A 17,228-nucleotide genomic window follows, 5' to 3' on the forward strand; every position below is an offset into this window, starting at 1 on the left:
GGGGGAAATTTAGAAATCCAAGGAGAAAAGTCAAGACAGTGGAGCAGTGATTTGGGTAAAGATAAGCAGTGTGTGACAGGAAAAGGGACAGAGTTTAACGGTAAAAGTGCATCAGTGAATAAGGTGAACGCAGGGAAAATGGTAAAAAATTAAAATTAAAGGCTCTTTATCTGAATGCATTAAGCATTTGTAACAAGACGGACAAGCTAGTGGCACAAATAGAGATAAATGGCTTTGATCCAATAGCCACTACAGAAATGTGATTGCAAGGTGACCAAGGTTGGGAACTAAATGTTCCAGGGTACTTGACGTTTAGAAATGACAGGCAGAACTGAAAAGGAGGGGGGCAGATAGCCCTTGTAATTAAAGAAGGACATAAGGACAGTAGTGAGAAAGGATCTTGACTCAGAAGATCAGGAAGTAGAGTCAGCATGGGTGGAGATAAGAAATAACAAGGAGCAAAAAAAATATTTGGGAGCCCTCAACAGTAGCTCCTAATTCGTATGTTCTTCTGTTCAGTCTCTGCTATTGCCATGGTGTGTAAGTGATGCTTAGTAAAGACAGGAATAGACTCAGCTGAGATGCACCACAGACAAATATCCTACTGACGCTCACTGTCTAAGCTCACACAAAGAAAGGGAGATTAAATACCTTGCAAGGTCATTCTCAGTCTTCAAATGCTATACATCTTCCACACATAGTGGAAGTATACTCTAGCTTGTTGGGTTCTAAGAAATCATGTAATGAGAACCTATAAAAAGTCAGGACAACAGCAATGGTCGCCTACTCCCCATATCATCTCACCCCAGCACCGGTGCCATTGGGTAAATTCATTCTGACCTGAAACTAACTCCCCATTTAACACCACCCCATCCACCCAAACATTATACCTCTGTATAGTGATGATTGGATGGAAATGTGGAATTTAGATGTATATCATTCGAACAATGAGGATTATCGTAAAAGTATTTTTTTTCCTTTGTTCTGCATCCTCCACAAGCTTTAGAGTATACCAAAGTAATGCATATTTACAACCAAAGTGACACTAATTTAGGAAGCGGGAGGTCCATGCATGAAAGCCCAACATTAGCCATTATGAGTGATCTGCTAAAAATGTGCTGTATTTATATGTTTCCTTAAAGAAAAATGGTGGGACTAAAAAACCCCCTGGATGTCAAGGGACATACAGAGTAGGATAAAGAAAAAAAAGGAGGCTTATGACAGATACCGAGGGTCCAATACTGCAGAAACCCTAGAGGAGTATAGAAAGTGTAGGGGTGAAATTAAAAAGGAAATTAGGAAAGCAAAGAGAGAGCATGAAAAAAATTTGGCAAGTAAAATCAAGGAAAACCCAAAGATGTTTTATAAATATATTAGGAGCAAGTGGATAACTAAAGAAAGAGTAGGGTCTATGAGACACATTGGGGCCAAATTTTGGCCTGAGTTGCTCCTGTTTTTTTGGAGCAACTGTTTTAGAATGGAGTATCTTAGAAATTGCAATTCTCGGCATTTAGTTTGCTCCAGTTCTAGTCAGTTCGAACAGTTTCAGTTTGGAACAGATTTTTTTTTCCAAAACTGGGCGTGTCCGGACACTTACGCCCGTTTTGAAAGTGAAAACTTACTCCAAACTAACTTAGAATGGAGTAAGTGTAGATTTTTGTACTCTCAGAAAAACCTTGTCTACACTTAGAAAATCAGGCGTAGGTTACAAATCAGGTGTAGGGAATAATGGGGGGGGGGGTGGTTTAAAGGGAAGTTTACAAACACTTCAGTTTTACAAATAAAGAGCGATCATCAATAATAAATGATAAATACATCAATAAATCAACCAAAAAAATCAATCAAAAAAAAATTAATAAGAAATAAAAAAAATCAATAAATAAAACATTTTCTACTTACCGACTGCAGCACCGGGAGCCTTCCAATCCCCACCCCCCCCCCACCCCGCACCGGCCCCCCCGCCCCCTCTATCTCTCTGTCTGTGTCTCTCATGCTCTGTCAGTCAGTGTCTGTGTTTCTGACAGTGTGGGGAGGGGGAGGAGGGGAGGGGGAGGAGGGGAGGGGGAGGAGGGGAGGGGGAGGAGGGGAGGGGGAGGAGGGGAGGGGGAGGAGGGGAGGGGGAGGAGGGGAGGGGGAGGAGGGGAGGGGGAGGAGGGGAGGGGGAGGAGGGGAGGGGGAGGAGGGGAGAGAGTTGGAAGGGAGGGAGTGAAGGGGGGGGGGAAGAGAGAAGGGAGGGGGGGAAGAAGAAGGGAGGGGGGGAAGAAGAAGGGAGGGGGGGGGGAAAGAAGGGAGGGAGGGGGGGGAAAGAAGGGAGGGAGGGGGGGGAAAAGAAGGGAGGGAGGGGAGGGGGAAAGAAGGGAGGGAGGGGGGAGGGAAGAAGGGAGGGAGGGGGGAGGAGGGAGGGAGGGAGCGGGGGGGAGAAGGGAGGGAGGGAGGGGGGGGAGAAGGGAGGGAGGGAGGGGGGGGAGAAGGGAGGGAGGGAGGGGGGGGAGAAGGGAGGGAGGGAGGGGGGGGGAGAAGGGAGGGAGGGAGGGGGGGGCGAGAAGGGAGGGAGGGACGAGAAGGGAGGGGGGGGCGAGAAGGGAGGGAGGGGGGGAGAAGGGAGGGGAGGAAGGGGGGGGAGAAGAGAAGGGGGGGGAGAAGAGAAGGGGGGGAGAAGAGAAGGGGGGGAGAAGAGAAGGGGGGGAGAAGAGAAGGGGGGGGGGAGAAGGGAACGGGGGGTGAAGGGAACGGGGGGTGAAGGGAGGTCAGGTTGGGTCGGGTCTGGTTCAGGGAGGGGGGGGGGGGGTCCAGGAGTCGAGTCAGGAGGAAGCAGGGGCTGGGCGTGGGAGGCTGCCTTATCCACGCAGCCCCAGTGAGGTCATTCAGCCAGGGTTAGGGACTGCGTGCTTCGGGCCCCTCCCACACAGTTTTGGGCGCCTGGAGCTACTGCACATGCGCGCCCATTGTAGCGTGCATGTGCAGAGGTCCCGGCACTGTTTTCAGCGCAGGGACCTAACTCCTCCCCCACAGCTCATGCTGTGCCGCGCCCAACTCCAGAGGACCTGCAGGGAGCCGGAGAATAGGTAAGTATTTTTTAGGCGCACTTTGTGGCGCGAAACACAGGCGTCCAGGTCGGGGCTGCGCCGTTCTAGGCGCGGTCCGAAACTTGGGCCCCTTAAAAGAAATGTGTGTGTGGAAGTGGAAGAAGTGGATAGGGTTCTTAATGAATACTTTACATCTGGTTTCACAAAGGACAGGGACAATGCAGACATTGCAATGAGGGAGGAGTGTGAAATATTAGATGAAATAAACAGTGAGAGGGGAAGTATTAAGAGGTTTAGCAGCTTTGAAAGTGAATAAATCCCTAGGCCTGGATGAAATGTTGAGAAATGATTGGATAGAGAACTGTTGAGAGAAACAAGAGGAAATAGCAGAGGCTCTACCCATCATTTTCCAATCCTCTCTGGTTACTTTGTGGTGCCGGAGGACTGCTAGCGTGGTACCTTTGTTTAAAAAGGGAGAAAGGGATAGACCAAGTAATTTTAGGCCAGTCAGCCTCACCTCAGTGGTGGGAAAATTATTGGAGCAAATTCTGAGGGACAGGTTCAATCTTCATTTAGAACGACATGGATTAATTGGGGACAGTCAGTATGGATTTGTTAAGGGAAGGTCATGTCTGACTAACTTGATTGAATTTTTTGAGGAGGTAACCAGAAGGGTCGATGAGGGTAGTGCGTTTGGTATAGTGTATATGGATTTTAGCAAGACTTTTGATAAGGTCCCACATGGCAGACTGGTCACAAAAGTAACAGCCCATGGGATCCAGGGCAAAGTGGCAAGTTGGATCCAAAATTGGCTCAGAGGCAGGAAGCAAGGGTAATGTGGTTGATGGGTGTTTTTAATGACTGGAAAACTTTCCAAATGAGTTTTGCAGGGCTCAGTACTAGGTCCCTTGCTTTTTGTGGTATATATCAATGATTTAGACTTGAATGTAGGGGGTTTGATTAAGAAGTTTGCAGCTGATACTAACATCGGCTGTGTGATTGATAATGAAAAAGAAAGCTGTAGACTGCAGGAATATATCAATGAACTGGTCAGGTGGGCAGAACAGTGGCAAATGGAATTCAATCCAGAGAAGTGCGAGGTAATACATTTGGGGAGGACGAACAAGGCAAGGGAACAATCATTAAATGGTAGGACACAGAGAAGTGTAGAGGAACAAAGGGACTTTGGGGTGCATGTCCACAGATTCCTGAAGGTAGCAGGCCAGGTAGATAAGGTGGTTAAGAAGGCATATGGAATACTTGCCTTTATTAGCCGAGGCATAGAATACAAGAGCAGGGAGGTTATGCTTGAACTGTATAAAACATTAGTTAGGCCACAGCTAGAGTACTGCATGCAGTTCTGGTCACCACATTACAGAAAAGATGTGATTGCACTGGAGAGGGTAGAAAGGAGATTTATGAGGATGCTGCATGCACTGGAGAATTTTAGCTATGAGGAAAGATGGGATAGGCTGGGTTTGTTTTCTTTGAAACAGAGGAGGCTGAGGTGGGACCTTAGAGATGTATAAAATTATGAGAGGCCTAGATAGAGTGGATAGGAAGGACCTATTTCCCTTAGCAAAGAGGTCAACAACCAGGGGGCATAGATATAAAGTAATTGGTCGGAAGTTTAGAGGGGATTTGAGGGGAAATTGTGTCACCCAGAGGGTGGTGGGGATCTGGAACTCACTTCCTGAAAGGGTGGTAGAGGCAGAAACCCTTATCACTTTTAAAAACTACTTGGATATGCACCTGAAGTGCCGTAACCTACAAGGCTACAGACCAAGAGCTAGAAAGTGGGATTTAGCTGGGTAGCACTTTTTTGGCTGACATGGACGCGATAAGTAATGTTTAGCAAATGCATGAGGACTGTTCTGTATGACAGCCTTAGATATGCTATCAAAACCGGAGAGCTGTCCAAGAAAAAGCCATGGAATGATCTTGAACACACTCGTTGACTTTTCCCTGCAAGATTGTAGCACTGTAGGATGTACTCATACATTACTTTATATCCTTGCACTTTGAGAATTGAATAACTATCAAGGCTGCCCAACTTAGAAATTTGCAAGCATTTATGTAGTAGAAAAAATGTTGCAATTTTGATTCGTGTGATAAATTTAGTAGAATAGATAGATTGCTGATAATTTATTGACCCAAATGAAACTGGAAAGAAACCTTAGCTTAAAAACTCAATGAGTCCTAAAGAACACCCTCTCAGGATGCCAAACCAAGATGGCTAACCTACAAGATTCGTCACTGTTCACGAACTCTGAGCTGAAATTAACACCAACAACAGTTCAATTCTCCATGAAAGACAAACTCTCATACTTGAAGAAGTGCATATACGAATGGCATTTCAACTCCCCCGCAGCAATTCCTTGACCTGCTTGTTGAACTGCCCCTTTCTACTGAAAGGGAATCCACAACAGTTCAGCTCACAAGGTCAGCATAAAAAACAAAGCCAGGTGTCACAACTGTGCAGTAGCCAATACATTTTGTAGCAGCAAGTGGATGTCCCAGATGTAGGAACCATGAGGCAACCAAGCCAATAAGCAGGGTTCCCTGGGATGCCTGATGATTTGGGAGGTGGAGCAAGTTAAATGTGGCCCAGTGGATTTGCTAGGCAGGCTATTCTCAATTGGGCCAACCTCTGGGCAATAATTTGTCTGCCTCTCGTATCAACCATTTGGCTTCAGTCTCGGGAGAAACAGACTTGGCACCTGCAAAACAACAAGTCTAAAGACTTGATACATGAAGGCTACATTAGCTGGCACTGGGCAGAGCTTTTACACGACCCCAGATTCCTTGATTGTAGTGCAAAGTAGTGAAGACGGAAGGGTGAAACATGCCACGGGTGACACAATTGTCCTCAGATTCAAAGCAATCGCACTATTTCTGTGGCAGTGGTCTCCACAGTGGCCAAGTTACATCAGTGGGTGACTCTGGTGCTGGTGAGTAATAAGCTATCAGGGAAAATAGCTCAAAAGGGAAATCAACAAAAGTATGCCCTTTTGTGCCAGCCAACACTCTTGTTTACATCTTTTTCGTCAATATGCCTTGAGCCCTCTGCAATGCTAAAGGCAACCAATGTCAACAGGCACACAGAGCATCAGCAGTAGAAGGTTTGAAGTCCAGGCATGAACACTTTTGCATCATACGACCTTGTACTGCTGCCTGAAGTCTTGATGGGAGTGCAGCATCAAAAACTCACAAGGCATCAATCATATCTAGAGATTGTTTCCCCTGGCTGGAGAGTCCAGAACTAGGGGACATAGTCTCAGGATAAGAATTTGGCCATTTAAGACTGAGATGAGTAGGAATTTCTTCACTCAGAGTTGTGAATCTTTGGAATTCCCTGCCCCAGAGGGCTGTGGATGCCGAGTCTCTGAATATATTCAAGGCTGAGATAGATAGATTTTTGGATTCTAGGGGAGTTAAGGGAATTGGAGATTGGACAGGAAAGTGGAGGTGAGGTCGAAGATCTGCCATGATTTATTGAATGCTTGAGGGGCTGTTTGGCCTACTCCTGCTCTTAATTCTTATGTCCTTATGCAGATTATGAACATTTTATTGTACAGAAGACATCATCTGAAGTCCAGACAGTTTTTCAGAACAAACTAAACATTTATTACAACCTCTCCCTCTCCAAAGTACAACATAATGAAATGATGTGGGCTTTCCCCTTCAGTTAAATATACTGAAGATCATGCTAACCAGCCACTGTAAAAACTTAAGTGCCAAATAGAAATATTCCATTCATTAATCCCAACAGTAGTAAATACATAATTGACTTACCAATAGATCATCTTTCACATTTGTTTCTGTCGTGGTCAGGACAGTGCCAGCTGCTCTCTGTTCGTTCTCAAGCTGCTTCAGAAGGTCTTTTAGTTCTTCATTCTGTACCTTCCGCTTGACCAGCTCATCCTGCAATCTTTCAAGTTTTTCTTGGTGATTCGCATCCTTCTGTTTCAAGGTCTGAAGCATACAGTTACGCTCCAGAATGTCAGAGCGCAAGGTCTGAAGTTCATCATAACCTCTTTGGAATTGAGCTGTCCTGTCTGACAGTTCCTGTTCAAGCTCTGCCATTCTTGTTGGTAAAAATCCCACTTCTTCCAATTCCACTTGCCTTTGCTTCTCAATCATTTGTAGCAGCCTCTTCTTTTCAGTCTGAGCATCTTCCAGTTCTTGGACATGTGATGAGAGAAGAGCTACATCAGCATCTCGTTGAGTGACGTGAATTCTCAGCAAACTATTATCCTCCTGAAGGGTGCTGTGCTGTAGGCGAAGGGATACCAGCTCCTGCAGCTGCTGCTGATTAACTTCCTTCAAGCTTTGAAGGCTTGTCTGCAAAGCATCCACCTTCTCTTCGAACAGCGCCTCCTTTTTATTCAGGAGTTGGAGAGCATCACGTTCAGTTATCACCATCCCCATCTGATCCTGAAGCCCTGTTGAGTGGATATGAGGAGCTTCGTTGTAGTCTCCAGCACCCCTATTGTCTACTGCCATACATGCCAGTTCCTGCTGCAGATTGTCACCAAGTCTCCGAGAGGCTGCTGCATTTTGTCTCGACTCTTTTTCCAAGCATAGCATATCGAGGTCTTCTAGAGAATCACTGACTTCATGGCGATTTGGACCCAACATCGACAGTTCTTGCTGCAATTTCTCTATAACCTCAATGAGATGCTCAACCTCCTCTTCCTTTGCCTGACGTAATCTATCCTGATCAACAGTAAGTCGTTCGATCTGTGATTTCAGCTCTGCGATTTCACTGTTCTTCTCTTCAAAAGTCTAAAATAAAAATATAAACAAGGATCACCTCAAATTCTGCTAAACAACGCTGCTAAATCAACATTGGAAATTCTAAATCTTTCTTCACGCAAATCACTGTGATGTAAATCGCATAGGCAATGAATCCCTGAACACTTTCAATTTACAGCTCCTCTAGACCCATTTTTTATTTCTTTACTTGTCCCATTACCAACTCCTTTTACCTTGCATCTTCATCCCTTGTCATTTAATCTCTCCTGCCTTCCACGCGATCACAGACCTTGTTCTTTCCTCCCCTCCTTTCCCTGCCTCTATACTTGCTGATAAACTGTTAAATCTTCAACTTCTTCCAGTTTTGATGTCATTGACATGAAACATAACCCGTTTATCTCTCCATAGATGCTACCTCATCTGCTAAGTATTTCCAGCATTTTCCATTTTTACTTCGAATGAGGTGCCAGTTTTTATGTTAACGTATAGATTTGTGGATATCAAAATAACTAAGTAAACAAAACATTATTCACTAAGCAGGAGTACTTTTCTTACTTTACAACAGTGACTACAGTTCAAAAAGTATTTCATTGGCTGTAAAGTGCTTTGGGACATTCTGAGGTCATGAAATGCGCTCTTTCATCCAAGTACTTCCTTCCTTACATAAGAACATAAGAAATAGGAATAGGCCACCTGGCCCCTCGAACCTGCTCCGTCATTTACGGAGATCATGGTCTCAGCTCCATTTCCCTGCCCGCTCCCCATAACCCTTGACTAGCTTATCAAAAATCTGTCTTATCTCCACCTTAAATATATTCATTGACCCAGCCTCCACTGCTCTCTGGGGTAGAGAATTCCAAAGATTCACAATCCTCTGAGATAAGAAATTCCTCCTCATTTTCATGTCCCCTAGTTCTAGATTCCTCCACGAGGGGAAACATCCTCTCTGCATCTACCCTGGGAAGAGATTACAAAATACTGAGATACAGCGCGACCTGGGCATACTTGTGCATGAAACGCAAAAGGTTAGTATGCGGGTACAGCAAGTGATCAGGAAGGCCAATGGAATCTTGGCCTTTATTGCAAAGGGGATGGAGTATAAAAGCAGGGAAGTCTTGCTACAGTTGTACAGGATATCGGTGAGGCTACACCTGGAATACTGCATGCAGTTTTGGTTTCCATATTTAAGAAAGGATATACTTTGGAGGCAGTTCAGAGAAAGTTCACTAGATTGATTCTGGAAATGAGGGGGTTGACTTATGAGGAAAGGTTGAGTAGGTTGGGCCTCTACTCATTGGAATTCAGAAGAATGAGAGGTGATCTTTATCAAAGTGTCTAAGATTATGAGGGGGCTTGACAAGGTGGATGAAGAGAGAATGTTTCCACTGATCGGGGAGACTAGAACTAGAGAGCATAATCTTAGAATAAGAGGCCGCTCATTTAAAACTGAAATGAGAAATTTCTTCTGAGGGTTGTGAATCTGTGGAATTCGCTGTCTCAGAGCTGTGGAACCTGGGATGTTGAATAAATTTAAGACAGAAATAGATAGTCTCTTAAACGATAAGGGAATAAGGGGTTATGGAGAGCGGGCAGGGAAGTGGACTTGAGTCCATGATCGGATCAGCCATGATCTTATTGAATGGCGGAGCAGGCTCGAGGGGCAGTATGGCCTACTCCTGTTCCTATTTCTTTTGTTCTTATGTTCTTATTCCATTTGCTTTCCTAATTACTTGCTGTACCTGCATGCTAACTTTTTGTGTTTCATGTACAAGGACCCCCGGATCCCTCTGTACCTCAGCATTTTGTAATCTCTTCTCATTTAAATAATTTGCTTTTTTTTATTTTTCCTATCAAAGGGGATAAACCCACATTTTCCCACATTATACTCCATCTGCCAAATTTTTGCCCATTCACTTAGCCTGTCTATCTCTTTGCAGATTTGTTGTGTCCTCCTCACAGCCTGCTTTCCCACCTATCTTTGTATCATCAGCAAATTTGACTGCATTACACTCGGTCCCTTCAGCCATTAATATGGATTGTAAATAGCTGAGGCCTCAGCACTGATCCCTGTGGCACCCCGCTAGTTACAGTTTACCAACCTGAAAATGACCGATTTATCCCAACTCTCTGTTTTCTGTTAGTTAGCCAATCCTTTATCCATGTTAATATACTACCCACAATCCCGTGAGATCTTCTGCAGTAATCTTTTATGTGGCATCTTATCGAATGCCTTCTGGAAATCCAAATATACCACATCCACTGGTTCCCCCTTATCCATGCTGCTCGTTACATCCTCAAAGAACTCCAGCAAGTTTGTCAAACATGATTTCCCTTTCATAAAACCATGTTGACTCTGCTTGATTGAATCATGCTTTTCCAAATGTCCCGCTAATAATGGACTCCAGCATTTTCCCAACAACAGATGTTAGGCTAACTGGTCTATAGTTTTCTGCTTTTTGTCTGCCTCCTTTTTTAAATAGGGGCATTACATCTGTGGTTTTCCAATCCGTTGGGACCGCCCCAGAATTGAAGGAATTTTGGTAGATTACAACCAATGTATCCACTAAGTCTGTAGCCACTTCTATTAAGACCCTAGGATATAAGCCATCAGGTCCAAGGGACTTGTCCGCCTTTAGTCCCATTATTTTACTTAGTACTACTTCATTAGTGATAGTGATTATATTAAGTTCCTCCCTCCCTTTAGCCCTTTGATTATCCACTATTAGGATGTTTTTAGTGTCTTCTACCATGAAGACCGATTCAAAATAATTGTTCAATCTCTCTGCCATTTCCCAGTTCTCCATTATTAATTCCCCAGTCTCTAGGGGACCAACATTTACTTTAGCCACTCTTTTCCTTTTTATGTACCTGTAGAAACTCTTACTATCTGTTTTTATATTTCGTGCTAGTTTACTTTCATAATCTATTTTCCCTCTTAATCATATTTGTAGTTGTTCTTTGCTGGCTTTTAAAAATGTCCCAATCTTCTGTCCTGCCACTAGTCTTGGCCACATTGTATGTCTTTGTTTTCAATTTGAATTTAGTGTCATCTGCAAACTTAATAATCATACCCCCAACATTCAACTGCAGGTCATTGATATATACCATAAAAAGCAAGGGACTCGGCACTGAGCCTTGCAGAACCCCACTGGATATAGCCTTCCAGTCATTTACAGAGATCATGGTCTCAGCTCCATTTCCCTGCCCGCTCCCCATAACCCTTTATTCCCTTATCGCTCAAAAATCTGTCTATCTCCACCGTAAATATATTCAATGAACCAGCCTTCACAGCTCTCTGGGGCAGAAAATTCCATAGATATACAACCGTCAGAAGAAATTCCTCCTCATTTCAGTTTTAAATGGGCGGCCCCTTATTCTGAGACTATGTCTCCTAATTTTAGTTTCCCCTATGAGTGGAAATATCTTCACTGCATCCACCTTGTCGAGCCCCTTCATTATCTTATATTTTTCGATAAGCTTCTTCTGAACTCCAATGTGTATAGGCCCAACCTATTTTCATAAGTCAACCCCCTCATCTCCGGAATTAACCCAGTGAACCTTCTCTGAACAGCCTCCAATGCAAGTATATCCTTCCTTAAATATGGAGACCAAAACTGTACACAGTACTCTTGGTGTGGCCTCATCAATACTCTGTACAGTTGTAGCAGGACTTCCCTGTTTTTATACTCTATACCCCTTGCAATCAAGGCCAACATTCCATTGGCCTTCCTGATACTTGCTGTACCTGCATACTAACTCAGGGGGTAAAAAGTACATTCAAGTAAAAAACACTCCTGAGTAAAAAGTACATGCAAGACCCAAATAAAGGAATGGCATGAAATCAGGTTAAAGGAAGTAGCTCTGCTTGTGTGCTTGTCTCCAAAAACTGCAGACCTAGCTAGGAAAAGCCAGAGCAAGGTTAAAGCTACCGAACAACACATTCCAATAGACCGAGATCGGCTCCACATGCAATGGAGAGATAAAGATGCTGCGAGAACACTCAGTAGCCAGTCTGATGAGGGTTAACGAATCAATGTAGCTCCGCTGATCAGTTGTAGGCCAACCGGTGGCTGTAGAATAGTGAGCACGAGGCGAGCATGCCTCGGAAACTGTATATGTAAAACCGCCAATCATAGAAGGTTCGGTCTTAGGTGGCTAAGACTGAGACGCTTCACCTGCATATGCTTGAATAAAGATCGAAAAAGTGAATCCAAGGTTTCATCTGGTTGATTCCGTGGTCGTTATAAGGGCTGGTGTCGATTCCTTGGGCCCAAGTTTCCACATGATTTGCGCCTGATTTTTAGGAGCAACTGGTGGAGAACGGACTATCTTAGAAATCACAATTCTCCACATTTTTTTTTCTGCAGTTCTAGTCAGGTAGAACAGTTCTACTTTGGAACAGAATTTTTTCTTCACAAGGGTGCGTGTCCGGCCACTGACGCCTGATTTGAAAGTTTCCACAGTGAAAACGCACTCCAAACTAAAGTAGAATGGAGCAAGTGAAGATTTTTGTAGAACTGAAAAAACCTGTTCTACACATTAAAAAATCAGGCGCAGGTTACAAATTAGGCGTCCAGAACGAGGTGGGGGGGGGGGGGGGGGGGGGGGAAAGGGAAGTCATTAAATTCTATAATAAATCCTTATTTATACTTATACAAATATTATACAAATAAATCCAACCTGAATAAACATTTATAAGCAAAGAAAAGAATAAATAAACCATCTTCCTACCTGTGTGAAAATGCTTCAGGCAGGCCTTTCGGGACCGAAGACTGAACGGGCCAGCCCGAGACTTCGGGCAGGGCCGTCCCCAGCACCAGATTTACAGGTAGGTGGCATTGGGTCGGGTCTGGGGGGGGGGGGGGGGGGAGGGAGAGAGAGGGGGGGAGTAGAGAGAGGGGGGAGGAGAGAGAGAGAGGGGGGGGGGAGCGAGAGAGAGGGAAGGGGGGGGGGGGGGAAAAGAGAGAGAGAGAGAGGGGGGGGGGGGGAGAAAGAGAGAGAGAGGGAGAGGGGGAGGTCAGGTCGGATCCAGTCCGGGAGCGGGAGTCGAGTCGGGGGGCGGGAGCGCGGGTCGGGTCCAGTCCAGTCGAGGGGGGGGTGGGGAGCGGGAACAGGAGCGCGGGTCGGGTCGAGTCGGGGAGCGGGAACAGGAGCACGGGTCGGGGTCGGGGGGGGGGGGGTGCGGGTGTCGGGTCTGGTCCGGAGGCGGGGCGGGGAGCGGGTGTCGGGTCTGGTCCGGGGGGAGGGGGAGGGGGAGGGGAGCGTGTGTCGGGTCTGGTCCGAAGGCAGGGCGAGGGCGGGGAGCGAGTGTCGGGTCGGGTCTGGGGGGGGGGAAAAAGCAGGAGCTGGCCGTGGGAGGAGCCTTATTCACGCAGCCCCAGTGAGGCCATTCAGCCAGGGCTCAGGGCTGCGTGCTTCGGGCCCCTCCCACACAGTTCGGCGCCTGGAGCTACTGCACTTGCGTGCCCACTGTAGCGCACATGTGCAGAGGTCCCGGCACTGTTTTCAGCGCAGGGACCTGGCTCCGCCCCCCCACAGCTCGTGCTGGCTGCGCCGAGGGTCAGAGGACCTGCAAGTAGGTGGAGAATACCGAGGATTTTTTTAGGCGCACTTTGTGGCGCGAAAAACTGGCGTCCAGGTCGGGACTGTGCCGTTCTAGGCGCGTGTGGAAACTTGGGCCCAATATTTCAGGGAATCCACCTTGAAGAAGAGAAGTCTTCTTTTTACCCCATCACTAACTAATTATATTTCATGCACAAGGACCCCCAGGTCCCTCTGTACTGTAGCACTTTGCAATTTTTCTCCATTTAAATTATAATTTGCTTTTCTATTTTTTCTGCCAAAGTGGATAACTTCACATTTTCCCATATTGTACTCCATCTGACCAATTTTTGCCCACTCACTTAGCCTGTCTATATCCCTTTGCAGATTTTTTTGTGTCCTCCTCACAATTTGCTTTCCCACCCATCTTTGTATCAGAAAATTTGGCTACATTGCACTTGGTCCCTTCATCCAAGTCGTTATCAATTATAAGTAGTTGAGGACCCAGCACCAATCTCTGCGGAACCCCACTAGTCACTGTTTACCAACCGGAAAATTACCCATTTATCCCGACTCTGTTTTCTGTTAGTTAGCCAATCCTCTATCCATACTAGTATATTACCCCCAACCCCATGAACTTTTATCTTGCAGGGAGAATGCAGTTGATTAAGAGCTGTGAAGTAGATCAAAGCTGGGAAGATTGAAGGGTTCTACCCAGCAGTCTTACTGTTGAGCTCCATATAGTCAATTACCTCAAAGTCAATTATCTAACATGAACTTAGCATTCAGCTTCATGTAGCATATTAACTGAACATGAAGACTGAGCATCAATAGTCTTTATGTTCAGCTCCACAAGTGTGTTACCTTGTTGTCTAAAGTGTTTTCCAATTCCTGTTGTAGCTTGAAAATGTGTTCCTTTAGTTCATCGATTTCCTGGTTCTTCTCCTGCAGCAAAGCCTGAGGCAGCAGCAATCCTGGCCCTCTGCCACTATCTCCATCCAAGCCAAAACGCAGATGTAGACTTGCTACATCCTCCTGAAAATGGAACGGTTTGTGGGTGGAAACAGGAAAACTATATGGAGATGTAAATCAGTGTAAACTTGAGTGTTAGATAGCAGTACTAGAGAATATCTCACAGTACTACATTAACAGTCAGTGATATGATTTAGTTACATAGGGGCCAAGTTTCAGCCCGAGTTGCTCCTGTTTTTTTGGAGCAACTGGTTTAGAATGGAGTATCTTAGAAATTGCAATTCTCGGCATTTAGTTTGCTCCAGTTCTAGAAATCTTAAACACTTCAGTTTTACAAATAAAGAGCCATCATCAATAATAAATACATCAATAAATCAACCAATAAATCAATCAAAAAAAATTAATAAGAAATAAAAAAAATTAAAAAATCAATAAAAAACAAAACATTTTCTACTTACCGACTGCAGCACCGGGAGTCCTCCAACAGCGTGCTGGGACGGCCCCCCCAGTGTGTCTCTGTCAGTGTCTCTATCTCGCTGTCTGTGTGTTTCACTCTGTCAGTGACTGTGTTTCTGACAGAGGGGAGGGGGGAGGGGGAGAAGAAGGAGGAGGGGGGAGAAGGGGGGGAAAGGAGGGAGGCAGGGGAGGAGGAGAGAGAGGGAGAACGGGCCAGACCGGACCCAAGACTTCAGGCTGGATTTACAGGTAGGTGGCATTGGGTCACAAGGGGGAGTCGCGGAGGTCGGGTCGGGAGTCGCGGGGGGGGGGAGGAGGAGAGAAAGTCACGGATGTCGGGGGAGGGGGAAGGGAAGAGAGCGGAGGTCGGGTCGGGTCCGGGGAGCGGGAGTCAAGTCGGGTCGGGAGGGAGCTGGGCGTGGGAGGTGAGTTTTATCGATGTAGCCCCAGTGAGGCCATTCGGCCAGGGCTAGGGGCCGCGTGCTTCGGGCCCCTCCCACAGTTTTGGACGCCTGGAGCTACTGCACATGCGCGCCCACTGTAGCGCGCATGTGCAGAGGTCCCGGCACTGTTTTCAGCGCAGGGACCTGGCTCCACCCCCCACAGCTCATGCTGCGCTGCGCCCAGCTCCAGAGGACCTGCAGGCAGCCGGAGAATAGGTGAGGTTTTTTTTTAGGCGCACTTTGTGGCACGAAAAACGGGCATCGAGGTCCGGGCTGCGCAGTTCTAGGCGCGGCCCGAAACTTGGGCCCATAGTCTCCTTATCCAGTTGACCGTTAACAGGTATCTAGATCATATAATCTGACCCCATTAACTCGAGAGAATCAGTGCCAATGAGTTCACCTTCACTCGGATGTTCTCCTCATGGAGCTGGTTGATTACCATTGCTGACTGCTTTGTCTGGATCTCCAGCTGCATATTCAGTTGGAGCATCTCATCGTTTCTATTCATGAGATTCTCTCGGAATTGATCAAGCTGCTCCTCAAGGCTTTGGATCTTGAAAATAAATTAAACAAAGCAATTGGACACCCCATGTTACCCAAACTGGACATTACATTATTTTAAATTCTTTACCATACACATTTCATGCAAAGCACCCATCTTATCTTGCTGTGGAAGCAAGAACTTTGTTCAGTGCCTGAAGATGGTCACAAATGAAGGAAAGAAAGAACTTGCAATTGTAGAGCACCTTTCACCACCTCAGGAAGGCCTAATGTGCATTACAGCAAACTGATTACTTCTGAAGTGGTCACTGTTGTTTTGTAGCTACATGTGGTAGCCAATTTGCACACAGAAGTTCCAGACAGAGCAAATCAATGAATGATTAGATAATCTGTTATTGATGGTGCTGGTTGAGGGAGAATTAGAAGCTAAGGTACTGAAGTATGGAGATTCTAGGAGCTGCTGTTCGGACTCGGTTACTCCATCTGTGACAAATGGTCCTGTAAATAAACCTTATGGGCTGATCACCGATCTGATTAGCAGGCCCAAGTCCCAAGTCTTTCCCAGTCAATATAATTTAACTCGAGTGATTCTAATTGAGATAATATCGCAACAGCAGTGAGATCGTATACTTCAGGGATAAAGGTTGGGAAGACGCAAAGTAATCTTCCCATCCGTGTGTGGATATAAACATCCAACTATACATTGTTCGAATCATAGAATCGTACACCACAGGAGGCCATTCGGCCCATCGCAACAATTCAATTAGCCTCCCTCCCCTTGCTCTTTCCCCATAACCCTGCAATATTTTCCTTTTCAAGTATTTATCTAATTCCCATTTGAAAGTTACATTGAATCTGCTTCCAGCACACTTTCAGGTAGTGCATTCCAGATCATAACGCGCTGCATATCTCATCTCCCCCCGTTCTTTTGCCAATTATCTTAAATCTGTGGCCTCTGGTTACCGACCCTTTTGCCACTGGAAACAGTTTCTGCCCATCTACTCCATCAAAACCCCATATAATTTTGAACACCTCTAATAAATCTCCCCTTAACTTCTTTGCTCTAAGGAGAACAATCCCAGCTCATCTAGTCTCTACACCGAATCGAAGTTCCTCAGCTCTGGTACCATTGAAATAAATCTCTGCACCCTCTCCAAGGCCTTGACATGCTTCTTAAAGCGTGGTACCCAGAATTGAGCCCTAACCAGTGGTTTATAAAGGTTTAGCATAACTTCCTTGCTTTTGTACTCTATGCCTCTATTTATAAAACCAAGGATCCCATATGCTTTCTAAACAGCCTTATCAACTTGTCCTGTCACCATCAAAGATTTGTGTACGTATACCCCCAGGTGTCTCTATTCCTGCACCCACTTTAGAATTGGACCATTGAGTTTATATTGCCTCTCCTCGTTCTTCCTTCCAAAATCCAGCACTTCACAATTTTCTGCATTAAATTTCATCTGCCATGTGTATGCCCATTTCACCTGTCTGTGTCCTCCTAGAGTCTTTTATTATCCTCCTCACTGGTTAA

At 45.7% G+C, this 17,228-nt stretch overlaps 1 protein-coding gene across 3 annotated transcripts in view; it reads right to left on the reverse strand.

The window, feature by feature from the left end:
• pcnt (pericentrin) overlaps positions 1-17,228 on the reverse strand; it is a 308,639-nt gene that overhangs the window by 72,029 nt on the left and 219,382 nt on the right. For all 3 annotated transcript variants that reach the window (XM_070876280.1, XM_070876279.1, XM_070876278.1), the window contains 3 exons: positions 15,597-15,749; positions 14,190-14,360; positions 6,822-7,814 (listed from right to left, as the gene is read on the reverse strand). In XM_070876280.1, the coding sequence (XP_070732381.1) occupies positions 6,822-7,814; positions 14,190-14,360; positions 15,597-15,749 (1,317 nt within the window). The remainder of the gene's footprint in view (positions 1-6,821; positions 7,815-14,189; positions 14,361-15,596; positions 15,750-17,228) is intronic.

This window comes from Pristiophorus japonicus, chromosome 3, assembly GCF_044704955.1.
Source record: "Pristiophorus japonicus isolate sPriJap1 chromosome 3, sPriJap1.hap1, whole genome shotgun sequence".
In the NCBI taxonomy this organism is placed as follows: Eukaryota; Metazoa; Chordata; class Chondrichthyes; family Pristiophoridae; genus Pristiophorus; species Pristiophorus japonicus.